At 47.3% G+C, this 22,793-nt stretch overlaps 1 protein-coding gene across 1 annotated transcript in view; it reads right to left on the bottom strand.

The window, feature by feature from the left end:
- Nucleotides 1–9,759: 9,759 nt before the first annotated feature.
- The window catches only part of LOC117236708, a 59,969-nt gene continuing 46,935 nt past the window's right edge, over nucleotides 9,760–22,793 (bottom strand). Inside the window, exon 3 of the mRNA XM_033499932.1 lies at nucleotides 9,760–10,173. Within this exon, the coding sequence (XP_033355823.1) occupies nucleotides 10,093–10,173 (81 nt within the window). The 3' untranslated portion in view covers nucleotides 9,760–10,092. The remainder of the gene's footprint in view (nucleotides 10,174–22,793) is intronic.

A 22,793-nucleotide genomic window follows, 5' to 3' on the forward strand; every position in this document is an offset into this window, starting at 1 on the left:
AGGAGCAACGTAAATCTGCGTTGATATTACAAAGGGAAGATGGCTGGATTCATCCGCGAAATATCCTTTATCTTTCTAGACGAGAAATTGAAAAAAGGAAAGGAGAGAAGTTGGTAACTGTGTATCTTCTATGAAGCGAACTTAGATCTCGTCCTTCTATCTTCTGACGTGGAAAAACCGAGACCGCGGTCTCGCGATCTTTTATCCGACGCGAATTAATTATTTTCGCCCAAGATAAATTAAAAACCTGAAGATTTTTCTCGCGTTTCTCGCAAGAACATGTTGGTAAAAATTGAAATACGAGAGACGTACTATCCGATAGATCTCAATTATGTTAAGAAGCCTCGGTGTCTCGGTGTAGAACGAAGGGTAGAAGAAAATCGCGTAAATCGATAATTATTTTCGGTTTGTTAGGAAGGTGGACGAGAGCGGCGAAAGAAAAAGGGAGGAAACGAGATTGCGGAAAGTTAGAAGGGAAACGATGAGACGGTTAAAAGGCGGAGGGGCAGGGAAATTTTATCGTATAACGTGCTTCGAGTTGGAAATTAATTATTTGTTAGAGACAAATTGAGAGCTTTTAACTTCCTTCCAGCAGAAACGTAACGATATTCGAAGCAAAGGGTATAAATTCTCCCCTCTTTTTCAATCTTCTTTTGTTCGCTTGGGGTGAAGATAATTTTAAGCCGAAGAAAAGTACGCCGTTGATCGAGGCTGAAGCGACGCGAAAGGAAACGCGGCAGAAACGAAACGAAACGAAACGAAACGGAACGAAAAGCGGCGGATGAGATTCTTGGTAGACAATGATGGGTCGGGATGCGTCATAAAAGGTAGACTCACAAAAAATCCTTCTGTTCGTGGATTTAAGCGGTTTCGCGACTCACCACGGTGCTTCGAACAACGCGAATCCAGACAGCTGCGTTTTTCCCAACACCGAGTCGACTCGATCTTTCTTTTCGGGCCAGCCGACTGCTTTCGCGTGCAAGTTGGGCTACGAAATTCACGACGGCAGACAATTCCCGAGAAATCTCCTCTCTTTTGTCTCTTTCAGCTGCCGCAACGACGTTGAATCTCCGACAGCGAGTAGCCTGCCGCTTCGTTACGAGCGCGTCGTCATCGGAATTCCCACGACGAAATAACATTAAATTCGTTCGTACGATCAACAAGGTTTACTTAATCGGCCGTCGTGAATACGACGAAGCTTAACAGCCGGCAAATCGTCGGTATCTTACAAAATGTTCCAACGATTTTCCGCATTCCTCGAGATAATCCATTGTTTCTTTCGTTCGACCAGCAGAAGGAACGATGGAGACGCGGCGTGTGTTCGGACAAACGTCTGGTCGCCCTTGAGAATCCCTCGGGCGAATCTGAAAGATCGTTTCGCTGGCTGCGGCCTTTATCGTGGCAAACCGCTCGTAAACTCGACCTGTTTTTTTCGCTCTTGCAATTTCTTCCACTCCGACTTTCAAACGCGAATCGTTTCCTACGACGAGCATCGCTACGAACATTGCCTCGAACGTTCCCTCCTTTTGATCCCTCGAATTCGGTCTCTTGGTTGCACGTATGCCTTGCTTTGTACGTTTGAGGCAGGCTCGCGCCGACGATCGTTCGTCCGTAGGAAATCGAAGCGGAAACGTTTCCACGAATTTCGGATAAAGCCGCTTGTTTATTCGATCGAGTTCGCGTCGTCACTTTGCTCTCGCGAGGAATAAAGACAGGAACGCCAGATAGAAAGATCGAAACGCGAAATCGAGAAAGGCTGATCGGACGTAAGAGCAGGAAGACCAAAAGACAGATATAGGATTTTAGAAGGAAAAGAGTTTGCCAGACCGGCGAACATGGCGAAAATCGGGTTTCTTAGCTGTTCGATGGGAGGCAAAAGTTAGCGTGTAGCGAGAGTCGTAGCGCTAACTTCGGTATCGGAAGCCTGTAATGCCCGTATACGGCCTAACGAACCGTTCCGAGTCTTATCGCCGGCGAACCAACTTCTCGAACGAGCCGAACCAAATAAAAGAATAAAGAACGCGGAGGCCAGGGAAAAAACGAGCGCACGGGTGCCGAGGGGCAAAAGTTTCCAAGTTTTTGCTTTCAGTCGAGTCATCGCGGCTCACCGATGGGAACGAAATACTCGCGAGTGTTTCGAATTCACGATGAAAAATGTTCATTAAGTCGAACGCACTACGACTTCGGAGACTTTGGAAAACTTCGCTTCGTCGAGAGATTTAAAAGTTGAGAAAATTGCCGATATCTCGAGGCTTATTGGGAAGTTGAGGCGAACTTGGCAGGAGGAGAGGAGGGAGAAGAGGGGGCATTGTAAAAAAAAGTTATCGCGTCGAAAACGCGAGTTTGCGCGAAAAAGGTGAAAGAAGATAAAGAAGTTGGTTTCGTTGGCGATTCGTAGGTCGTCGATCGATCGAGTTTACGATTCTCTTGCGTGCGTGGAACGGTCGCTTGCTCGCGAACCATTCGGAAACGCGAAGCTACGGCTTTAATTACTATCGTTTCTACGCGTACTTTGGCGTGAAAATTCATTTATCCCCCGTTCATCGAGCGGCGCACTATGGATTTTCCGCCATCAATTCCCCGAACGACGAGCCGTAATAGTCGTTTAAGATCCAGGCAATCGAATTTTAGTTCTCTCGCGGCGGAACGCTCGATTCCCACGACGACGTTATCCCCTGGATCGAATTTCGCGGTATTGGTATCGGCGTTTTTCAAGATCGGTCCACCTGCAAAGCCGACGCTTCCGCCGTCCGATCGATTATAAATCGGCCGCTGCCTTCATCGAAATAGTTATCCGCTAGAACAGAAAGTCCGAATCGGGCCGAATTGTTTAAAGTTGGAGGGAGAAGAGGGTGGCGAAGCGTTTCCGGTTTCGTTTTTTGGCCACGTACGCGCGGGATTTTGCTCGAATCGAAATGATTTATCGCGGAGATCGCGTTGGAAGATCCGATCCGCGCTCGGTCCGTTGCGCGAAACAAAGCAAAAGAAAAAAGGTGGCGCGCATACCAGCGGACCAGAGGAGAAAAGTGGAGGGAACGGGTCCGCGATGAAAATTTTCAGCGGCAAAATTCTACCACCGATTTGAATCGAAAGCCGAGCGTGACGCGCACCCTTTGTTCACCACCGTTGTCCAAAACAAAACGCTAGGAAAGTCTCCCACGATTTATCGCTCCGATGCGTGTATTTTATTCCCCTGCGAGGCATAAAAATATAGGAAAATTGTATTTCACCGGATTGCGTGCTTAAAATATACGCGCCTCTACACGCGTGCGCGTGCAAACAGACAGACAGACAGACACACACACACACATATACACACGTACTTACATACGTGCGTATTTTTTCAAGTTTCGGTTACCCGATATCGGGCGTCGTATTTATTTTACCATAGTGGTAATTCAATCGCGAGTAATCGACACGCTATTGGCCCTGCCATACGTATTTCATTTACTTTATACGTATATCTGAATGAATGATTCGAGGCGCGCGGCTCGTTACCGTCGAGCGAACCGCGAAATCGCGCCAACTTTGCGTTATTTTCGCAAAATGATTTGTTTGGTCGCGCCTATTCCACGAACGGATTATCTCTTATTTATCCCGGCGTGGCGTGATCGACGAACGCGTACGCGGTCCGATCCAACGGAATAATCGAAGAAGCGATCGCGGAAGAGGAAAAAATAATGTGGGTCAGAGGGGAGATAGAAGCAAAGTATGCGCGTATAATTCACATTCGAGGTTGGTGCGCGGGAGACGATGTAAAATATGCAAACGTATGCGGTTCCTTTATTTTTCGCCGGCGCGAACCGAAGAGGAGAACGACGGCAAAAGACGAACTCGAAAAGCGATTATTCGAGGGCGATCTGAGATTTTCCTTTAAATAAACGGAAAATATATCCGACGGTAGACAATACGTCGATGTTAAGTTAATGGTTTACGGTGCGATTAATTTTAATCGGAGTGTTCTCGTCGCAATTTATATTTTGAAACGCGTATCGCTGTGACAACAACGATGGACAATGAAATTGTTTTAGACGGTAATTTTGTCACGACAAACAAACCGTGTTTACACGTGGATATTCCATGTTAAACAGATTATACGCGAAGCGAATCAAATCTATCCCTTTGAATCAACCAGGAAGTTAAACTCGGCAAATGAAATGAAAATATCGGAGGATGAATTTAACGTAAATTGTCAAAGAAAGTCGAGTTTGTGGGACATCGTGTAACGGGAAGGTTAATGACGATCACGTTGAATATGTAGAAAACGAAGAACTTTTTTTTATTATGTTCGTTGTGTCGCGAGACTTGGCGATGTCGTCGTGTCTGCATTTACAAATCTAGTCGCAAGCCATCCATTCGATTCGATCTTTCTCTTACTCGTTCGTACAAGTACATCGCACTCTTTCCTTTTTCTTCCTTATTCTCTCACGCACGCACGCACGCACGCACGTATGCTTCCTTTTTATCTCTCCATACGCTTTATTCCGTACAATTCTTATTCGACCACGTCTTTTTCTTTTACCGAAATCCGACGAAAGTTCGCGTCGATTTGGATCGCTTGCGAAACAGCCCGCGGAAAAGAAGATCGAAAGGGTTTTCGTTTCAAAGGTATAAAATTTACAAAAGACGATCTCGAGCAGTCGTGCGTGAATTAGCTAGTCCGCGACCAATGGCAGTGACCGTGATCGATGCAACGAGATCCATGTTAAACGAAATCTCTTCTTACCGATCCCGGTTGACGCGAGAATCCAATCTCTTCTTCTCGTTGTTCTATAGTTACGTTCGATAGATTCCTCTCGCGGTAATTCCTTCGTGACGAATCATCTCGGAATACGAGTTTCGTTTCAAACACGTCTCATAGTATCGGCATGTTTCTCGTTTCGCCGCGAAATATTTTCGATCTTTCTTTCGGGGCGATTTTTCCATTTCCATCGACATCCGTTCTTTACATCTACCGGTTGTAAGTGCGATATGTTCCAACGGATAGTAACTTATAATATGTTATTTATAATATATATATATATATAATCTATATTTATAATACTTTGCCGTTCGAATGTTCTTATCGAGCTACGTATATGTATACATCGTATATGTATACGCGTTACGCGAGCGCGTATACGATATATGTATATAAATATGCGCTTGACACGCATAATCTCGTCGTTGGGATAATTTCTACTATCGTTTTCACCGTTCTTCCGCGTTTCTCTATAAATCATCGAATGTAATTATCTAGATAAATCTGAGAGACGAAAGCGTCGGCCGAATCGATTCGCGACTCACACGCCGACAAATATCAATCCTCGTAACGTCCCACTCGATATTCGCTCGATTCGCTCGACCCTTTTCGATTATGCACTTTCACGCTACAGTTTCCGAGGACCGTCGATAGGAATGTTAAAAAATCGAGTCTCCTGATAGGTCGAAGGGTACGAGAGCTACGCGTACCGTTTAAACAACGCGAAATTGTACGTTTAAACGCGCAGATCGAACGATCGTTCGCAAGGGGCGATCACAATTTTCCAAGTTACCTTGGGAAACCTTCCAAGGAGTGGTATTCGACTATCGCGAGAACGATTCTCGCGGCAATTACCTTCTTCTTCGATCTTGAAATCGAATCGCCGTTTCATAATTATTACTCTTTCGCTTGTTTTCGTCGTTGTCGAAATGAAATAGAGCGGACGCGAGCTATCGCGAAACCGGGCAAGAAAAGCGCGTTATTTAACGAGCACACTCGACGATTCCCGACGAATGGCCGATTAATTTCGAGCAGTCGGAAGCAGCGTTGCTCTCGCAAGCGAATTTGAAAAATACAATTTCTCGGCCGGGTTAAGCTGCCATAAAAAATCGTCCATTTCGGAATATGCATATCCCGGTGAAGCATCTAACCGGCGTCGCACCTGCGGATCCCCATTTTACAGGAGCAATTTAATCGGATGCTTCTGATCCTTAACCCAGCTGCGCTCGCGCTCGGTTCGCTCGCCAATTCGTGGAGAGACGAGGTAAAAGTAGAAGAAACCAGCTGGGCTCCGTGAGCAAACTTTTCTCTTCGCCGTGACTCTGTACCTTAACTTTTATTAATTGTTCTTAACGTTGAGAATAATCGTTGATCGTAGAACTCGGTGGTTGGTGCACCATGTAATCGGTAAGATCGGTTAGTCTACGAATCGTTCGGTAAACGAGTCGACCGACGAACATTGTACCTGCATACGTATTCGCTGTTCGTCGCTTAGGAGATGGCATTTCAGACGTTCGACAACCTATGGTTAGACCGTGGATATTTATGCAGATTCGTAGATAATTCGTCAAATTTTCCGTATTTTATGCATGTTCTTGCTCGAAATAAACGCATCAAAGTCCGCAGTTTATAACGATCGTATCTGTCGGAAATAATCGATTAGACCCGCGTTTCCCCCAAGTACCTTGAACCGAACGACGAACAGTACGCGTGTTTCTTGCGAAATCTTTTCGCGTTACTCCGATCGAACTCGTTACAGGGATCCTTGTTGTTGGCGGAAACGTAAATTTTCATCGGACGTTGATAGATACGTTATCTCGATTTCTCGCGAAAGGAATTGGACGAGCGAACGAGAGGAGCGAGTAAATGGGAGAGGAACGATCGATCGATCGATCGGTTTTAGCGGAGTAACGCTTACATTTACGTGATCTCGCGGTCGCTTTTACGTAATGCGTCTATGTATGTACGATCAAGTACGTTGGTTACGCGTCATCTGTACCAGCTTTGTACATCCGCGTGCGTACGTGTACGCGTACATACGATGCATGCACTCGCGTGACTGTGCCTGCTAGGCCAAAGCGATCTCGCTCTCGTCGTAATAAACGTTTCTGACGTATATACGCAGACGCATAGACGGTCAGTCAGCTCGCTATAGTCGAAAAATACTGTACACGCTTTAATTACCTTTGCGAGATCTCGCAAAGATAACTTTAACGAAATAGTGGAATTCGAACTTGAACGCATCGGAATACAAACCGGAATTTAACCGAAGAATCAGCTCCGCTTGACCTGTCGAGAGAGCGAAGTATCGACGGCGACGGTACGGATTTTGAAGGGAAATCGACTTTTCGCATTTGTCACGCGACCTTAACGAATTTCGCAAAGTTGGAGTTCCCTCGAATGGGAAAAAACGGAAATGTTTGTCGCAACGTGAAATTAAAAACTAAGCAAAGACGCGTGGCGTTGGAGGAGGCGTAGCTCGAGACGAAGGCGGATAGGAGGGAATAGAAGGAAAGATTAAAAAGAAATACGACAAGATACAGGACGTGGAACAGGAGCAGAGCCACGGTCGAGAAAAGATTCGGGTTAAAGAAAAGAAGCGAGGCAAGAACGCGAGAGCGAGAGGCGAAAAAGAGAGAGTGGAGCAGAGGAACGTGGAACGTAGCTCGTGTTCCGCCTTGATTCCAGATGCCAACAGGCCCTTTCGGTCCTTTATCCGGTCCGAAACAATACTCGAGCTTCCGAAAATCTTGGAAAGCGGAATAACCATCCTGGAGAACCGTAACTCGCGCAGTGATAAAGTTCCTCCTTTTCCCTTCCTTTGCTCCGCCTTTCGTTTCATTTTTCTCGCGAGGCTATATAGTTGGCTGCTATTCGAAGTTGGAGAGGCGTGTTCGTCGATCGACAGAGGAGAGATCGTCGTCTCGCAGGTAGCTTTTGTTCCAGCTATTCAATGTTTCATGAGAAACGAAGGGCAGAAAACAAAACGCTTCTCATTATCGTGCCCACTTACGTCTCGTTCTATCCAAGATGTATGAATCATTCCTTTCTTTATACTCGTCTCGAAAGAATCGCGGTAAATATCGAACGTAACTCTCCGATTCTCTCGACGTTTCTTCTTTTTTCTCTTTTTATCGCCTTCAGTTACGATCGATTCGTAATCGCTTTCCCTTTTAACGTTCGTCGCGTCTCTTCGGATCCTCTCCCCCATCGACGAAACAAACGCGTTCGCCGCACTTGGAGACTCTTGCGCTCGAACCTCGGCGATATTATCACCGCCGAATATCTTGGGTTTTAAGGTCGATGCTTTCAGCGTGTCGTTTCGTCGTTGCACGTATCGCGCTATTTTCTCAAATTCTAATTTTACGTTCGAAAGTTAAAAACAGACTGGGCGTTTACAGCTTCGTGCGAATCACGGTTTCGATATTTTTCCATAGCGATCGCGCCTCGTATCGTAAATTATCATCAACGACCAACTATTTTCCTTGCGTGATCCGTTATCGCGCTCAAAGCAACGATGGCTATACGAAATTCTTCTTTCGTAACGCGCTATATTTCTCGAACACGTTGATCGTCAACGGACACCCGAGGCATTATGAAAATTGATGCGATTGGATGAAACACTCGAGAAACTAGTTTTTCTGGCAGTGAATTGGACGAACGGTGGGGAGAATAAAAAAGGAGCTTGATGAAACGTAACGATTAATTTGCGCAATTAAACACGGTGGGTGCGTTGAGTTCGCAGGCTTGTTTCCAGGCTTGATAGCGTGCCATTTCTCGCGAAATGGAAATTCGAAATGCCGTTAAAGGACAGGTGTCGTGCGTAACGCGACCAATAAAACGATACAGCTTGACTGCAACATGATTAATTATGACGAATCACCGTGCCAGCTGTTTTCACAGACCTGTGTATCGTACGGTATATTCCAACGTGTTCTCCCTTTCCTTTCTACGCGCTTTACTAATTCCTTCCAAGCTGATTTTCCTATACGACGCCGATTGGCCTCCGAAGCGTTTCGGTTTCGTTCGCTTTTTCCACGAAAGTGCGTCACGACGAAGCGGTTCGTCACGATCGATCTGCAGTTTCGGAGCGTTTCGCGACGATCTCGAGTCTGTTCCTGCCATCTCCACGCTAAGCTACGGTGCAGGTATTTTTCTCCTTTTTCCCGTGTTCCGTCTTCCCACCAACTTTTTCCCTTCCAGCCAGTTTTATTTCCATTGCTTTCTTTCGTCCTCGAGTGCGACAGCTTCCCAAGCTTACCCGTCTGCCACTCGTTCGCTCCAGCTCTTCACAGCTACCCGTCCAGTGTCGTCCTTCCAAATTCTCTCCTCTTTCCGTTTCCTCTTCTCCCTCCCTCCCCCCGTCTGTCTCTCTCTTTTTATCCGCTCGCCGCGATCCTACCACTCGTTTTTTCTACTCTCAAGCCCGCTCTTTTTCCTTCTTCGTTTATTCTTTTCTCCAGCGGACACGATCGCGTTCCCCGTCGAGCTTCAGCGTTACATTTTTAAACGCTTTCGTAAAAGAGCAAAACGCGTACGCGTTTTCTTTCTCCGCCGGGCGATCCGCAGCGTCGGAGATGCCGTTGTATTTTCCAGAAAATTCCATTGTTTCCGGCGAAAACGCGCTCTTCTCTCGCTTAATTGGCCAACGGTGTTTTTCGCGCGGCGCGATTCGACCGAGGCCGGTTCAACGAATGTAAACGAGTTCACGCGCCATATTCGAGCGGCGATGGGAAAGGCTTGTCAAAAGTTGTCCGAGACGTCGAAATTGGAGCACTCGAAACGTAACTAACATGGCGAAAAAGTAATCCGAGGTCGGCTACGTAGGAGATGGGTGGTTGCGCCCCGAGCGCTTTTGTTTCGTTCAGCCTTGCGGCATCGATCTTCCACATCGAGAGATAATTAAGAGACAAAAGCAGGAACAAAGTTGTCGCGCTTCAAAGAGCCCGTGTAGCCGTATCAGCCGGTATACGTATTTTCCGCGATAAGTACGACGCGTTCGAGGTTTTTGCCGCGAGAAAAGGGCCTCGGCGAATGAGAACGGATTTCACGGTTGAAGCGAAGCGAGTTGAAATAGGAAAATTCTCGCATCGAGCGAGAGCGATCGGTCGAACGTTCCGCATGGGCTAGAATCCCTGACTAATTACAAACGGTTTACGCGTGTAAGCGTTAACGCGGAATCGTTTCATGATCATCGCGATCATTAGCCCGAGCCGCGTTAAAGCTTACGAGTTAGCTCGAAAATCGTGAACGCCCTGCGAGCGGTGCGACGCGCTACGGTTTTTTTCGACGTTTCCATCGGTTTCTTCGTGCGAGGAAAGTAGAACAGCTCGGAGGAATCTCGACGAGGACTAGCAGTCGTCTTGAGTGGAAGAGGAGTGTAAAAGCGCTGCCACACGCTCCGAGAAGTCTCCCGAAGCTGCTCCGGAACACTGTAACAGAAACGGTTTACGAACCGTTAAAACATCGAACGTCGCTTTATCTTCGACGATTACGCAAAATGTCGTGAATTTCACTTTCATATCCATTCGAGTTAAAAGTAGCGTCCGCGCGAAAAATAAGGTTCGCGGATATACCTGATCGCGCGAAACATTTTACTTCGAGATTTCCAGAACGAGATCGTTCTACTTGGCTGGCTTGGTTGACTGTTGTCCGATAGACGGCGTTGATTCGCGAAGGAGGCCGCGAGTTTGGCATCGCGAAAGTTTTCGCACGGCCTTTCGATTCGTCGGTCGATACGCGATCATCCGAAAGATCCGAATGAAAAAAGTTAAACGAATCTCCGAGGACAGAAAGGAAGATGGTGTATCGACGAGGAAAGGTCGAGAAGGGAGCGGCGGCGATGGTTTATCGAACGTCGGCGCGTTCCACACAGGCTTACATTGTTTAAACGATCCGTCGGTTCGGAAAAATCCCTGACACCATAAAGCAACGAGTGGAGGAACCCTTCGGGCCGGCAATGAAAACTTGAAAAGTTCGTGCTTTTTCATTTTCAGCAACGGCTCGGCATCGCTGAAAGCGCAGACGATGCTGATTTCCCAGCGGGTATCGTCCATCTATAAATCTATACCCTGAGGTTGTTTAGTCGGAGCACTGGCTCGGCTGTGTGTGTGCACGCGTAGCTCAACTGCGCCACCCTGTATTTTTCATTCGACTCACCCTCGACACTGCACCCGCCCCTAACCCGTTTCTCCCCTTCCCGTTCCTACCCTTCGCCGCTCACCTTTTCTCCCTGGCACGCCCCCCCGCTCCTCAAAGCAAACTTTTATCCCGCGCAACTTTAATTCTTCCGGTCTCGTTCGGCAAACCGCGAAAACAAGGATTAGTCCGCGACCGACGGTCTATCCGCTCATCGAGAATTTACCCCGTTTGTCCGGTGGTCGACCGATAAACGCGTCGTAAACGCGTCGTAAATAGGTCGCGTTTCGAATTTTAGAGACGAGGACGTTGGCTTTTTGTCGCAGAGAAGCGCTAACGAACGAGCAAAAATTTATGGGTTAACGAAATATGTAGCCTCGGAGAGAGGCGACGAGGATGCGACGAGTTAGGAGGGAAAAGAGGCGAGCGACGGTTTCGGCTTTTCTCGTCGCTGTTCTATCGTACGGGGACGGTACACCTTTCGGTCGGCGGTACGCGTTTGAGAAAAATGTTGCGCGAAATTGAACGAGCGAGCGTAAGTAGTCGCGTGAAAATGTTAAGGTTTTTTAATTAACTTCTTTTCATGGCGTTTCGCTGGCGGATTTTCCGAAACACGCGTGCACGATGGCGGGGTTAATGCAGCGTGTAATTGAAATGGCGAACAACGAAGGTCCGGGCTAATCGACGATCGAAAAATGACAAGTTGCGGTCCATTTAATCGAAGTTGGACCGCAACGCGTTCCCCGCCTCGACATACGCCGATAGTCGGACAAAGGAACCTATTCGCGTTTGCGTTTGCGTTCGAATTTACATTGGTATTTGCGCTAAAATTTCCGCGAAATACCACCTCTCAACCTCTGCCATTCGGCAAACGTGTTTTTCGCAGTTCTCTTTTATCCCCCAAGTGTACCAGTAACATCTCGGTTAGTTATCGCGACGACGATTCGCGCATCTGGCCGGCTAACTACCGCGGGTTTATCTGGCTCGCGGAAAAATTACGACGAATCTTACCGCGTAACGATAGTAGGAGAACCGAGAGGCGAAGAAAGACAGAGCGTGCAATAGCGACGAAGGGGAAAAAGATGGTACTAAAGGGACGGGAGATTGGTTATAGAGAGGCGGTGGAAAAGTTGGACCGTGGAACGAGACCGAACTTTCAGCTTTTTAAGCTCTTTTCCTTGACTCCGCGACTTTTCGCAGCCCGCTCTGGCTTACCACGGTCTCCGACTATTCGAGAGCCTGGGGATATTTGTTTTAAGCGTCGGCGTTGACGATAATTTCCTCGAGAGAGAATCGCTTTGCAAACCGTCGTTTACCGGTTCGCAGCAGCTCGTGCCACCCTCGAATCTTTCGAAACCTTCGACTCCGTCTGCCACTTAGGCCCCGCGTCGTACGTATTTTCTAACGCTTTGTCGTCTATCGCGCGTAGATTTTCAAGAACGGAAATTCCAAGTTTAGCGAAACTACGGAGGGGAGTGGGGGTGGCGAAGGTGGAGCCGTAAAATTTCTACTTGGGTTTTACACCGTTAATTCCATCCTGTACGGACAACAAAAACAGAAGCACGGTAATATAAATTAGGTAATTTTTGCAGACGTAATTTTTCAGGATTACTTCTGGTCGTAATCTGAGGGTTTTTTTTCGAGGGACGCGGATGATCCTGAAACACGAGGCAAGCTGCGATTTTACATCCGCGTTTGCCTTCATCCACTGGGGTGCAATTAACTATCCGGCTAACGCGAACGTATTAATGTAAAAGGAGAAAAACGATGCCGGGGAAACGACGGCGATACATAAGGTGCGACGAGTCCGAGTATCTCGGGAAAATTTCGAAGGAGAAGAAATTTCGAGAAAACGACACGCTACGTACGCGCGGTTGCGTTCGTCTGGCTGCGATTTACTCGATTTACGGTTTATCGGGTAGCGGTGGAAAGAAATTAGCGAAATTAAATTGAACGGTAAAACTGTCTTTTATCCGACTGCGAACGGAAAGCTTGTCAAATATTTATTCGGCCGGTTTTGCAAAACCGTCGACGCAAAAAATTGACTCGCTAATAAAACAGCTGGCGGAAGGTAAAGCTCGATTCAATTTTCTCGAAGGGGAGAGACGTCGGTGGCAAGGAGGATCGAGCGAAATAAACCGAGCGGGTCGCCGGGAGTATGGCGAAACGATGGAAACGTAGGAAGAAAAATTGCGAGCAAAAAGCGTGGCGGAACGTGGACTCTCGTAAGAGCTCTATTTTCGCAGTTCGCTGTCCGCTGCCTGTCCCCTCCCACCCTCTGCCGCGTCCTCTTCATCCTCTTCTTTATTTTCACCCACCTTCGCTTTCTCGTTTCGAGGACAATTACGCTAATGCTTTCGCCATTCTCATCTTTCAGGACTGGAAGTTCGGTAGGAAGAGCCAGCAGCGGTAACTCGAAGCCAAAACAAATGCAAATGTCGCTGAACCGAGTAAGTAAACGCAATAAATGCTTTGCCGCTTGTTCCGGTCGTGTGAAATTTTCAACCTCGGAATTGTCTTCGTCTCGGCGTCTCGAATGAAAATTTAAACGCTGTTCGCGTTCCTTCCTCCAGCGAGTTTCGAGAGAACCGGTCGATCGTTCGCGAGCCGCTTCCTTCCTTCGTCGCTGTGCGCTATGCTTTGTACGCTTCTGCTTGTTTACGTAACACCCGATGCGAACGAAAACTGAAAAGCAAGGCGTAAACGGTTCGTCCTGCACACCGGGCAATTCCATTCGCGCTGCTCGGTAAATTTGATCTAACTGCGCGTACCGTGTACCGAGCAACCGTTTCGTTAGGCAATCATTACCTATAGTAAACGCGGTTACGAGGCCGGTCAAACAATAGTCAAACGGTATCGGCTTTAGTTCATATTCGTACAATTGTTATTCAAACCGCATCGAGTTTTATTACAACACGAATAATACCGGTTAAACAATAATGCGTACGGTATGATCGCGAGTGACGTAAATGTTCGCGTTCTCCCGTGTTCTCCCGCGTTCTCCCGCTTTCTCCCGCCTTCTCCCGTGTTTGCCAGACCGATTTTCAAATCCCTTTACATCGAAACCGCTATTCCACGTAACGAGAGTTACATACACAAGGATTTGCGATCGTTGCCTCTGTACCGCTCTTCGCCAAAACACGAGGGTCTCGTTACCCTCGTAACATACTTTATATAGTTTACTCGCCTTTTATTTAAACGTGTAATCCCTTTGAACGAATCGCTCGAGCGTTAGCGAAATTACTATTTTAGCACGAGATTACGTCGACGGCCGACGACTTTTCGTCGTTCGTCGCGAAAGAAACCGTTCGAGCGGAAATTTTCGGCAACTTTGTTCCGAGCGCGCGTCTGCTCGATAGCGAGCGAGCGCGAGCTCATCGTCAAAATGAACGTTTCATCCCTCGAGAAATCTTGCAACCGATCTCTATTCTTCGGGGGATATCGCGAACAGAAAGAAACGCCAGGCTCTCGGCATTTTCAGGGACGCGTTATCCGCGTATCGCGACCGAATTAAACGTCAACGATCTCGATGAAACGAACGGGACGTTTCGAGCGTTTCAACGTTTGCTTTAACGAGGATTATCGGTACGTACGTTACGGTTTATTCAGCGACGTTACATTCCGAAAGCCGTTTCAATGGATTTCGTTTCGCGTTCGAACGAATAACCGACGCGCGTTCGGCGACTCGCTCGCCGGTTCTTAATCGCTTATCGCTAATTTATTTACTTGGAATTTCGCGCACGATGGAACCTATTCCTTCGTTATCGGCCGTGATGTAGCGTAACGAGCGTTCGTAGAAGCGTCGTAGCTTTCCACGTTGAAAACCATTTCGATAGCGACAAGGTTGTGTCGGTGTTTATTAGCGGGGACAAAACTCTCGTTCGTCATTGCCAGATAGGGAATTTCGGATAAAGCAGAGCGAATAACGCGAGGGAAGGGAGCGAGGAAGAAGACTCGGTCCGTTCGTTCGGTTTCCAGTCTGTCAACTTCTTCGTTCTGTTTCTCGGTGACACTTTCATTCCCTCGTGGCTCTCTCGATTCGCTCGCGATCGTGTACGTATACCGTTGTATGGCGCTGCTCCCGCGTGAATCCTACCACCGCGACATTACGTTGGGCTCCTGTATCGCGCGTTTGGTCTACGAGACTCGAACAGCGGTTGTTCGGAGATTTTCACAGCGAACAAAATTTCAGCAACGCCCGAGCTCGTTACTTTCGATCAACGGAAACGATTCTTCCAGATGATTTCCTTTAAAATCGGCTAATATTCGAGATCGTTGAATTTAATCGCTTATTAACCAGCAATTCTGTTTCGTAAAGGTATAGTAACTTTCGACTGGGATACGAATGTCTGGCTTTCAACCAGCTATTAATACCTCGGTCGGCGTTACAGAGAACGTTTAAAGTCGAGTTCTCTTAAGATTCTTAATCCAAGGGAAACCTCTTATACCAGCGACGAACAGCTCTCGAAACGCGAACATCACGCGGCTATATCGCGTGGTCGAAGAATAGCGAAGAACGGTTCGATAACATTTTCTCGAAATCCCCTTCCGATGTATGTACATAAGTACGATGTTTGTATCTGGAGGCGAATCCTGTTGCCGCGGCTGCGGATAATCCGAAAAACAACCGTTGTATATTACCTTTGAAATATCCGGTATATCGAAACCTTGCGATATTCTACACATCGATGTTACGATGGAAAGCCGCGGAATCGCAACTACGTCGTCTAATCGTCGTGGTAGTTTCAAATCTAAAAAATCCTTGCGTATCGTTCGATCAAAGAAAATCGAAAAGATATAAATCTCGGAGACTTGAATCGATCGTAGGTCGGCGACTGCGGAGCTGCGCATTATCTAAGAATAAGAATCTAATCTAAAATTAACTATTTAATTACATTAGCCGATTCTATGCGCGAACAGAAGACGTATAAATAGCCGTTTCGCGTTACGGTATCCGTGGAAGCGCGAAGATTCGTTACTCGGTAGTGGACTCGGAGGTTAGAGGGTGGCGAGAGGAAAGAGAGAACTCGGTCGGGAAGACAGAGGGAGAAGGAAGAAAGGGGAAAAGAAGCGAGGCGAAAGGAAATACCATAGGTATTACGGAGGTAGTAAAGAAAGAATTATCAATTAAAATTATACAACGCGTTTCTTTGGAGTATCGTTCTCCGAGCACTCTCCGGAACTAGAAACGGGCACGATGAAAGCGGCTTTTTACTTCTTCACGAGGAGCCGCCCTCGACCGAGAGAGCACGCCAGTTCGAGTATCATCGAACGTTTATCGTTCCACGGTAAATACGAGAAACAGACGCTGAAAATTTCGTCGGATTCTTTTCGTCGGAAAAATTTCTCGTCCGAAATTTCTCGATCGTGGAAGAGGAACGAGTTCCTCGACCATTGGCGGAGCGACGACTCGGAGCGAAAGAAAACGCGCGACGTTGCGAGAGGAGGACGATTAAAACCGCTCGATCTCACCATCTTCTTTCGAACGCGCGAACTTTGCCGATTTGATAGCTTTCTCCGTGACGTCGTATATCTCCGGCGGAACGGTAATCTCACTCGGAACGGTAATATTCCCGTGGATGGCGTGCTACACGCCAGGATACCCTCGAGGAAAGAAGAGCAAAGTTGTTGCCATCGATCTTGGCAATTCGTTATTCACCGACTTGGCGGAGGGCACGAGTCGAGAGAGGAAAACAGGCACGGTGAAGGGGTTCGAGATCTCGAGACCATCGACGAATAATTACCACAGTATAGACGAACAGGCGGACAGTGATGTCAGCAGTCATCGCGCGCGACTAAATCGACCAACCGGTTCTCCTCGTATCGGCCGCCGCCATCGACCTCGACGACGCTCCATCTCCACCAACGCGTTCGTGTTTCGCCTTCGAGCTGGATGATACACGGGCAAATGCGTCGTCACGAGTTACGCAACTTTGCAAAGTCTCTATTCGTAGAAACGTTTTTTATCGCGAGCTTCGAGGAAAGGAGGAGAGGAGCGACTACAGGGATCGAAGCTGCGACGCGTGCACGATCTACGGATTGGTAGGAGAACGAAAGCGGGCAAACAAGCGATAAAGAGGAGAACCGGCCGCGTCTCTAAGACTCTCGGCAAATGAGATTCGTGCTCGATGCCAGCGAACGAAAGCCGGAAACGATAAAGAAACGATAAAAGTAGGAGAGAAAAAAGAGGTCGAATCGATTTTCGGCTGGTTGGCAAATATTTGCCGAAACATAATACGCGTTACGCTGTTAAGAGGAACGGTTTTCGCGGTCTCTCGGCTTGTCCCCGCCCGAACCCGACGAGATTGCGAGAAGAACCAGCGAAAAAACCACCTACCATTGTATTCTTCTATCGTTGGAGCGTGCTTCGTCAACGATAGCTTTTACATCGTTACTTCTTTCGCGTTTCATCTCGACGTTTCGCAACGTTCATCCACCTCGGGTAAGAATCTCGTGGAGATAGTTTATAAGCGTAGTTTTTCTCTGGAATACCGAGCAAAATGTTTTAACTCGATTTGCCAAGGCGAGTGGAAAAGTTTGATAAAAGGGGTGGGCGCGATTCGTTGTCGAGCGACGTGGCCGTAAGCGGTCGGAGCCGTTCTCAAAGGCAATTAATTCGAACGTCTAATAAGGGGGTAGGAAATGCAACGTATGCCGGTATCCGCAACATGGTTAAGGCGTAACTGATACCAATTAAATCCTGAATGAGCACGAGGTTGGCCCGGTGTGTACCTTATGTGCTTGGGAGGATCGACCAGAGTGTATCCTGTGCTTGTAACACGAGACGGACGAGCCTCGAGCATATCCGCGACAACTACAACAGGAACAACAACGTCGGCATCAGCATCGACAACGTCGAGCCAAAACCCCGAACCATCTGACTTGAAAACACGCTCTGATCCGAGACACTCGCTCCAAGGAGTAGGGGAAGGTCGTGTACCCAACGAACCTGTACACACAGCTCGTCGTTACGTATCGATACACGATCGTACGTCTCGTTGAGACGCGAATCCGCGTTTCTAGTTTCCTAATCTTTCGATCCTTTAAACGCGAACCCACGTTTTTCCTTCTATTTGACCAGATATATTTCTCAAAAATACGCGGCAACTGGCGTTAAATTCGTTTCACGGTAAATCGCGAAAAACGTTTTCGACGCGAGAGACTTTGGATAAGGATCGCTATTCGAAATATCTCGTTACAGCAAAGAAAGAGGAAAAAGAAAGATACAAATCGGCACTCTCCATTTTCTTACAACAGATTTCTAGAATCGTGGAAATGGAAAACGCTCGACGATCGGTGTCGGAATCGACGGGGCAAAGGTCTCGATCGTCGAATCGGTGATCGAACGTGTTGCATAATTCAAAAAGCTTCTGGGTAGGTTCTTAATTATTCAAAGGAGGCTGTGAAGAAGCCAAGCAGTCTCTATCGGATCGCAATCGGAAAACGAAACTCTATTCTGGGTGGCGGAGCGTCGGCTAATACACCGGGGAATCCGCTCCATTTCCACCTTCAATTATTTATGGAAAGCAGAAGGGAGGATTTAAGTGTCCCCGGTGTGCCTTGCCCATTATCATTTAAACTAGAGCCTGAAAGGGTCTCGGTTATCCCCGCCCGAACAGCCTCGATCTTCCACGAGCGTGTTACGCGAACGACAAAGGAACGAGGATAACACCGAATTTTTCCACTAAGGGGGGAAAAAGAATAATTCGGAAAGAAGCCGAGCAACCTAACGTTAATCGCTTTTAAAGTCGATTCCGTTTACGGTTCTCCGTCACTTAGACCTTCTTCGCCCTATTCTCGCCCTTTAAACATATTTTTTTATATTTCGATCGATTTAATATCGCGGTTTATCTTCGAACATCGGTGGCACCGATTAACCGGACAATCTGCTATAACGGAGATACCGAGAAAGTGAAACGTCTCGATCTCGATGGCCCATCAATTTCGACGACGCTACCTAGAGCATCAGAGAAACGTCGGAATCCACGATCCAAATATCATTAGCTATACATAGCTTCTAATGACGTAGTTTGCATCGATAAATCACATAGATAATTCTGCGAATCTTTACGTAACTCTACGAACGTAACTAAAGAGACGCAATTTACACGTTTCTATATAGATTTGTTCTTCCGTTTGCTAAACACTATAGCGCGTACGATACACACCTTCTCTACGTTTTTGTACTTGTAAATTTTGCGCGATATAATATCTGTTCATCGTGTAACTATCGCGTATCTATCGTGTACCGTATCGTTCGTGGAAACGTTACCGAAGCGGGATTCGTAAGAGAGTTTCGTGAAACCGAGGCCTCGTAGAGAGTCGGTGGGCAGGGCGAGGGATAATGAAAGAAGAGGCATCCGCAATCTAATCACGATTTAGCCGAAACGGAAGTCGGAGGTATCGAGGCGCGAGCTAGAGAGATAGAAGAGAAGGAATAAAAGGAGGGGACGATGGATTCGGAGAATGGAGAGGGCGAGGCGGTAAGGAGGCTACACACGAAGAAGAAACCTTTCGAATCAATATGCGCCGCGAATCAGCACGATGGACTTCCCTCCGGTCTATTCGATAAAGTAGCAGGGACTGCGAGATGATCGTGAAAGCGACGCGGTACCGGTTGATGGGCTTTTCAACGAAGCCTTTTCCGACGTCAGAGACGGAGATGTCGCCCTCCAGGGTCGACCACCTAACCAGAATTCGATTTCTCGATCGAGACGCGGACGGACACGAACGGAATGCGCAAGCGAGATCTTCTTCTCGTCGTTCGTGCCGGCAACCGCACGGGCCAATTCGAGTTCCGTGTTTTCCAACGACGTCGTGACCGACCACGGACTTTGAACAGTCTCTCCAACTTTCGTATCGTCCCCTTCGTTTTCTTCGTCGGCAAACGCTTTTTTTCCCTGCGACCAGGACTCGATATTTCTCCTACCTAGCGCGCTATGAAATTTTCAATGTTACGAACTTGCCATGGTAATTCGAGCGCACTTTACGTTCATCGAATCGTTTTCGAATCGAAGCACTCTGAAACGATTTAGCTAACAAATAAACGGAACGTTTGTAACGGCCTGCAGTGGATCGTATATGATTTTTACGTGTAGTTTTTCTTTTTCCTCCTTTTTTTCCCGCTTTTGCGTTATTTACTCGTGGATAGATGCGACGTTCGACCAACGACTCTTCAGAATTTTTCCTCGATACCGATAATCGTTTTTCGCTAGTTGTTCGGAAATTATTCGACAAACGAAATGAGCAAACGTTCCTCCTCTTTTATTTATTTATTTATGTTTCTTTTTTTCGTTTAACCCGCTAAACGAAGTACCGAATTAACGAACGAATTATTAAACTGTTATTTGGCAGAAAGAATAGAAAAAAAAAAAGCAAAAGAAAAAACGACGAGCCATGGATGCGTCCTCGAGTGCAACGACAAAAACTAAATTGGATTTTCTGTAAAACGTTCCCTCCCTCTGGTCTCTTCTCTCTTTTCTCCGCCTTTCTCATTTTTCCGCAACGCACGGCGAGCAAAGCGGACGAATTCAGAAAACCTTGAGCGGCGATCTCGGGAAATTTAATTTCATTAAGTTCAGGGCGATTTACCGATCGTTGTCGAACAAGAATTATTAACTCGCCAGATCGAGCAAAGTAAAGCGTGGCCAATTTAATTACCAGCGGGAAGAAAAAAAAAGAATCTGTTCGCGTCCATTGATCCGCAGTGGAAAGTACCATCTGTGGCGTGTAATTGGAATTCGAACGAACCAATTGCCAAAATTCATCGATTCTGCTGGAAAGAACGATCGCCCGGTTAATTAGCGCGTCGGAAATAGTCGAACACTTTTATCGCGTCTCCTTTCTAAATCGTAGATACGCGGATCTTTCTCGCGGAAATTTCGTCGATCCCCGATCGAAACTGCGCGTCTCTTTTTCAGCCTATATTCAGCGAGACGTCTAGGCGAGCTATTTTTCCGCGAAATAACATCGAGCAGAAACGGTTGATGTAATTTGGCACGCAGCAATCAGCGAGTTTACAACTACCGTGCAAAGATAAGCCCTGTTATTCCAATCGGTCGAAAATCCGCTGATGCAACGAGCAACGGGTTCGGCCAATTGAATTAATTCCAGTAACAAGAAGACTGCTAACGATTATTACAAAGCTCCCTTTCCACCGGCGAGCCGTTTTATCTGGTCGTTGAGCTTGATTGGTTTCTCGATGCCGATGCCTGATCGAAGAACCGTGTACAAGAAATATCACGTGCGAATGTGTCCGTGAAATCCGCGAATCTATGCGGGTTCAACCAGCTTGTAACGAACGTCGATATCGGTTAGCCTGTTTATCGAAGGTCGGTCTAAAAAGACAGAAATCGAAGAAACGTGAAAAATCTGCGGATTCGAGGAGCTTCGCGAACGATGATTTCTCCTGTCGCGAGCGTCGTATAACGGCGTTCAACGACCGTGTTCGTAGAATTAATTTTGCCAAGAGGGCCGGCAGCAAGCGGTAACGACTAACGATAACGGCGATCCTCTTCTCCTTCTCGTTCGACCGGCATTAAACAACGACGCAAAGGTCCGAATCAAGGAAACGGACTTTCGGCGGAGTGCTCGGGCACGAACGTCGCCAACACCGCGTAAAATGACTTTGGAGAAACGCGAAATTTTACGTCGCGTGCGTAAAATCGTATCGTAGACATTTACAACGTACAAGTTGTAAGTTGGATTCGCCGGTATTACCAGTTGGTAAATTATGGCGCAGGAGAGCCGAGGAAGCAAGTATTATCGGTAGGGTAAAAGGGAAGCGAGACAGCGGAGAAGCCATCGTCGAAGCAAAGGATTTAATCTTCGCTAAGAGCGTGGCATCGTTTCCCGTCATTTAATTACGTTCTTTTATCGCGCACGTTCCGTCGAAATTCCGTCCAAGTACCGTCGGTCAGAGTCGAAGGCGTTCCGCGTAACGCCAGTTACTTTCTCGAATTTCCGCTAATCGAGCCAAACGATCGTTCGAAAGGAAAGTTAATTCGACGCAGCGACGTTTCGCGGAAACGGCTTTGTTTTTGCGTTTCGGCGGAATTATCGCGGGAAACGCGCGGCTATTTCGGTTACCACGGGGTTGTTCAGTTTCTTGCACGTTGGTAGGAACGTGCGAAAGGCGATTCCCTGGGCGCAAACGACAGCAGTAAATCGCGACCGCCGCGTAGGGAACCGACGACCGGCGCGAACTTGCCGCTCCGTTCTCGAGCACGTCGTAAATATTTCGTCGCCTTAGCGACAGAACAGCGTATCGCTGTTATTTCTGAAAAGCGGTGATAGTTTCGAGAGCCGTGGTTAATGAACCATTAATGCTCTCCGCCCTTCGTCGCGACTTTCGAATGGCAGATTTCTATCGGGGAGACTGGTCGCCATTGTTAAAAGTCGCGCTTCGTTTCTTCTCGCTGAACTCGCGAAACTTTGTATCGCCGACGCCGACATTGACGAAGCACGTATAGTTTTCGATAAAACGTCGAAACGTCAACCAGACGAGTTTAATCGATGTTCGGAGAGTCGTTGATTCGTACCGATCGAGTCAGCCGATCGAATCGCACCGATCGACTCTGTTAAGATCGACGGTTTGGCTCGCGAAGAACAATACACCCGATCGTGCGTTTCGAATGCCGATCGAAATCGAAGAAAAATTTATCGCGCCAATTAGCGACGACGATGATCGTTACAGTCGCGTCTCGTTACGGTATCGGTGAAATTTCCAAACGTTACGTAAAAATACTTGACGTATTAACACGATGTACGAGATAAAAGGTTTCTACGGCGGATGTTTAACAACGGCGTCTACGAGCTGCTGTGTTAACGAAATTTTTGGATATCCTAGGATCGTTCGGTTCGGTGATATATCGCGTCAAACTTCCGGTTCGTTCGAGTGGACTTTGCAAATTCG

The sequence above is a fragment of the Bombus vosnesenskii genome, unplaced genomic scaffold (assembly GCF_011952255.1).
Source record: "Bombus vosnesenskii isolate JDL3184/JDL3185 unplaced genomic scaffold, Bvos_JDL3184-5_v1.1 scf7180000013262, whole genome shotgun sequence".
NCBI classification, from domain to species: domain Eukaryota; kingdom Metazoa; phylum Arthropoda; class Insecta; order Hymenoptera; family Apidae; genus Bombus; species Bombus vosnesenskii.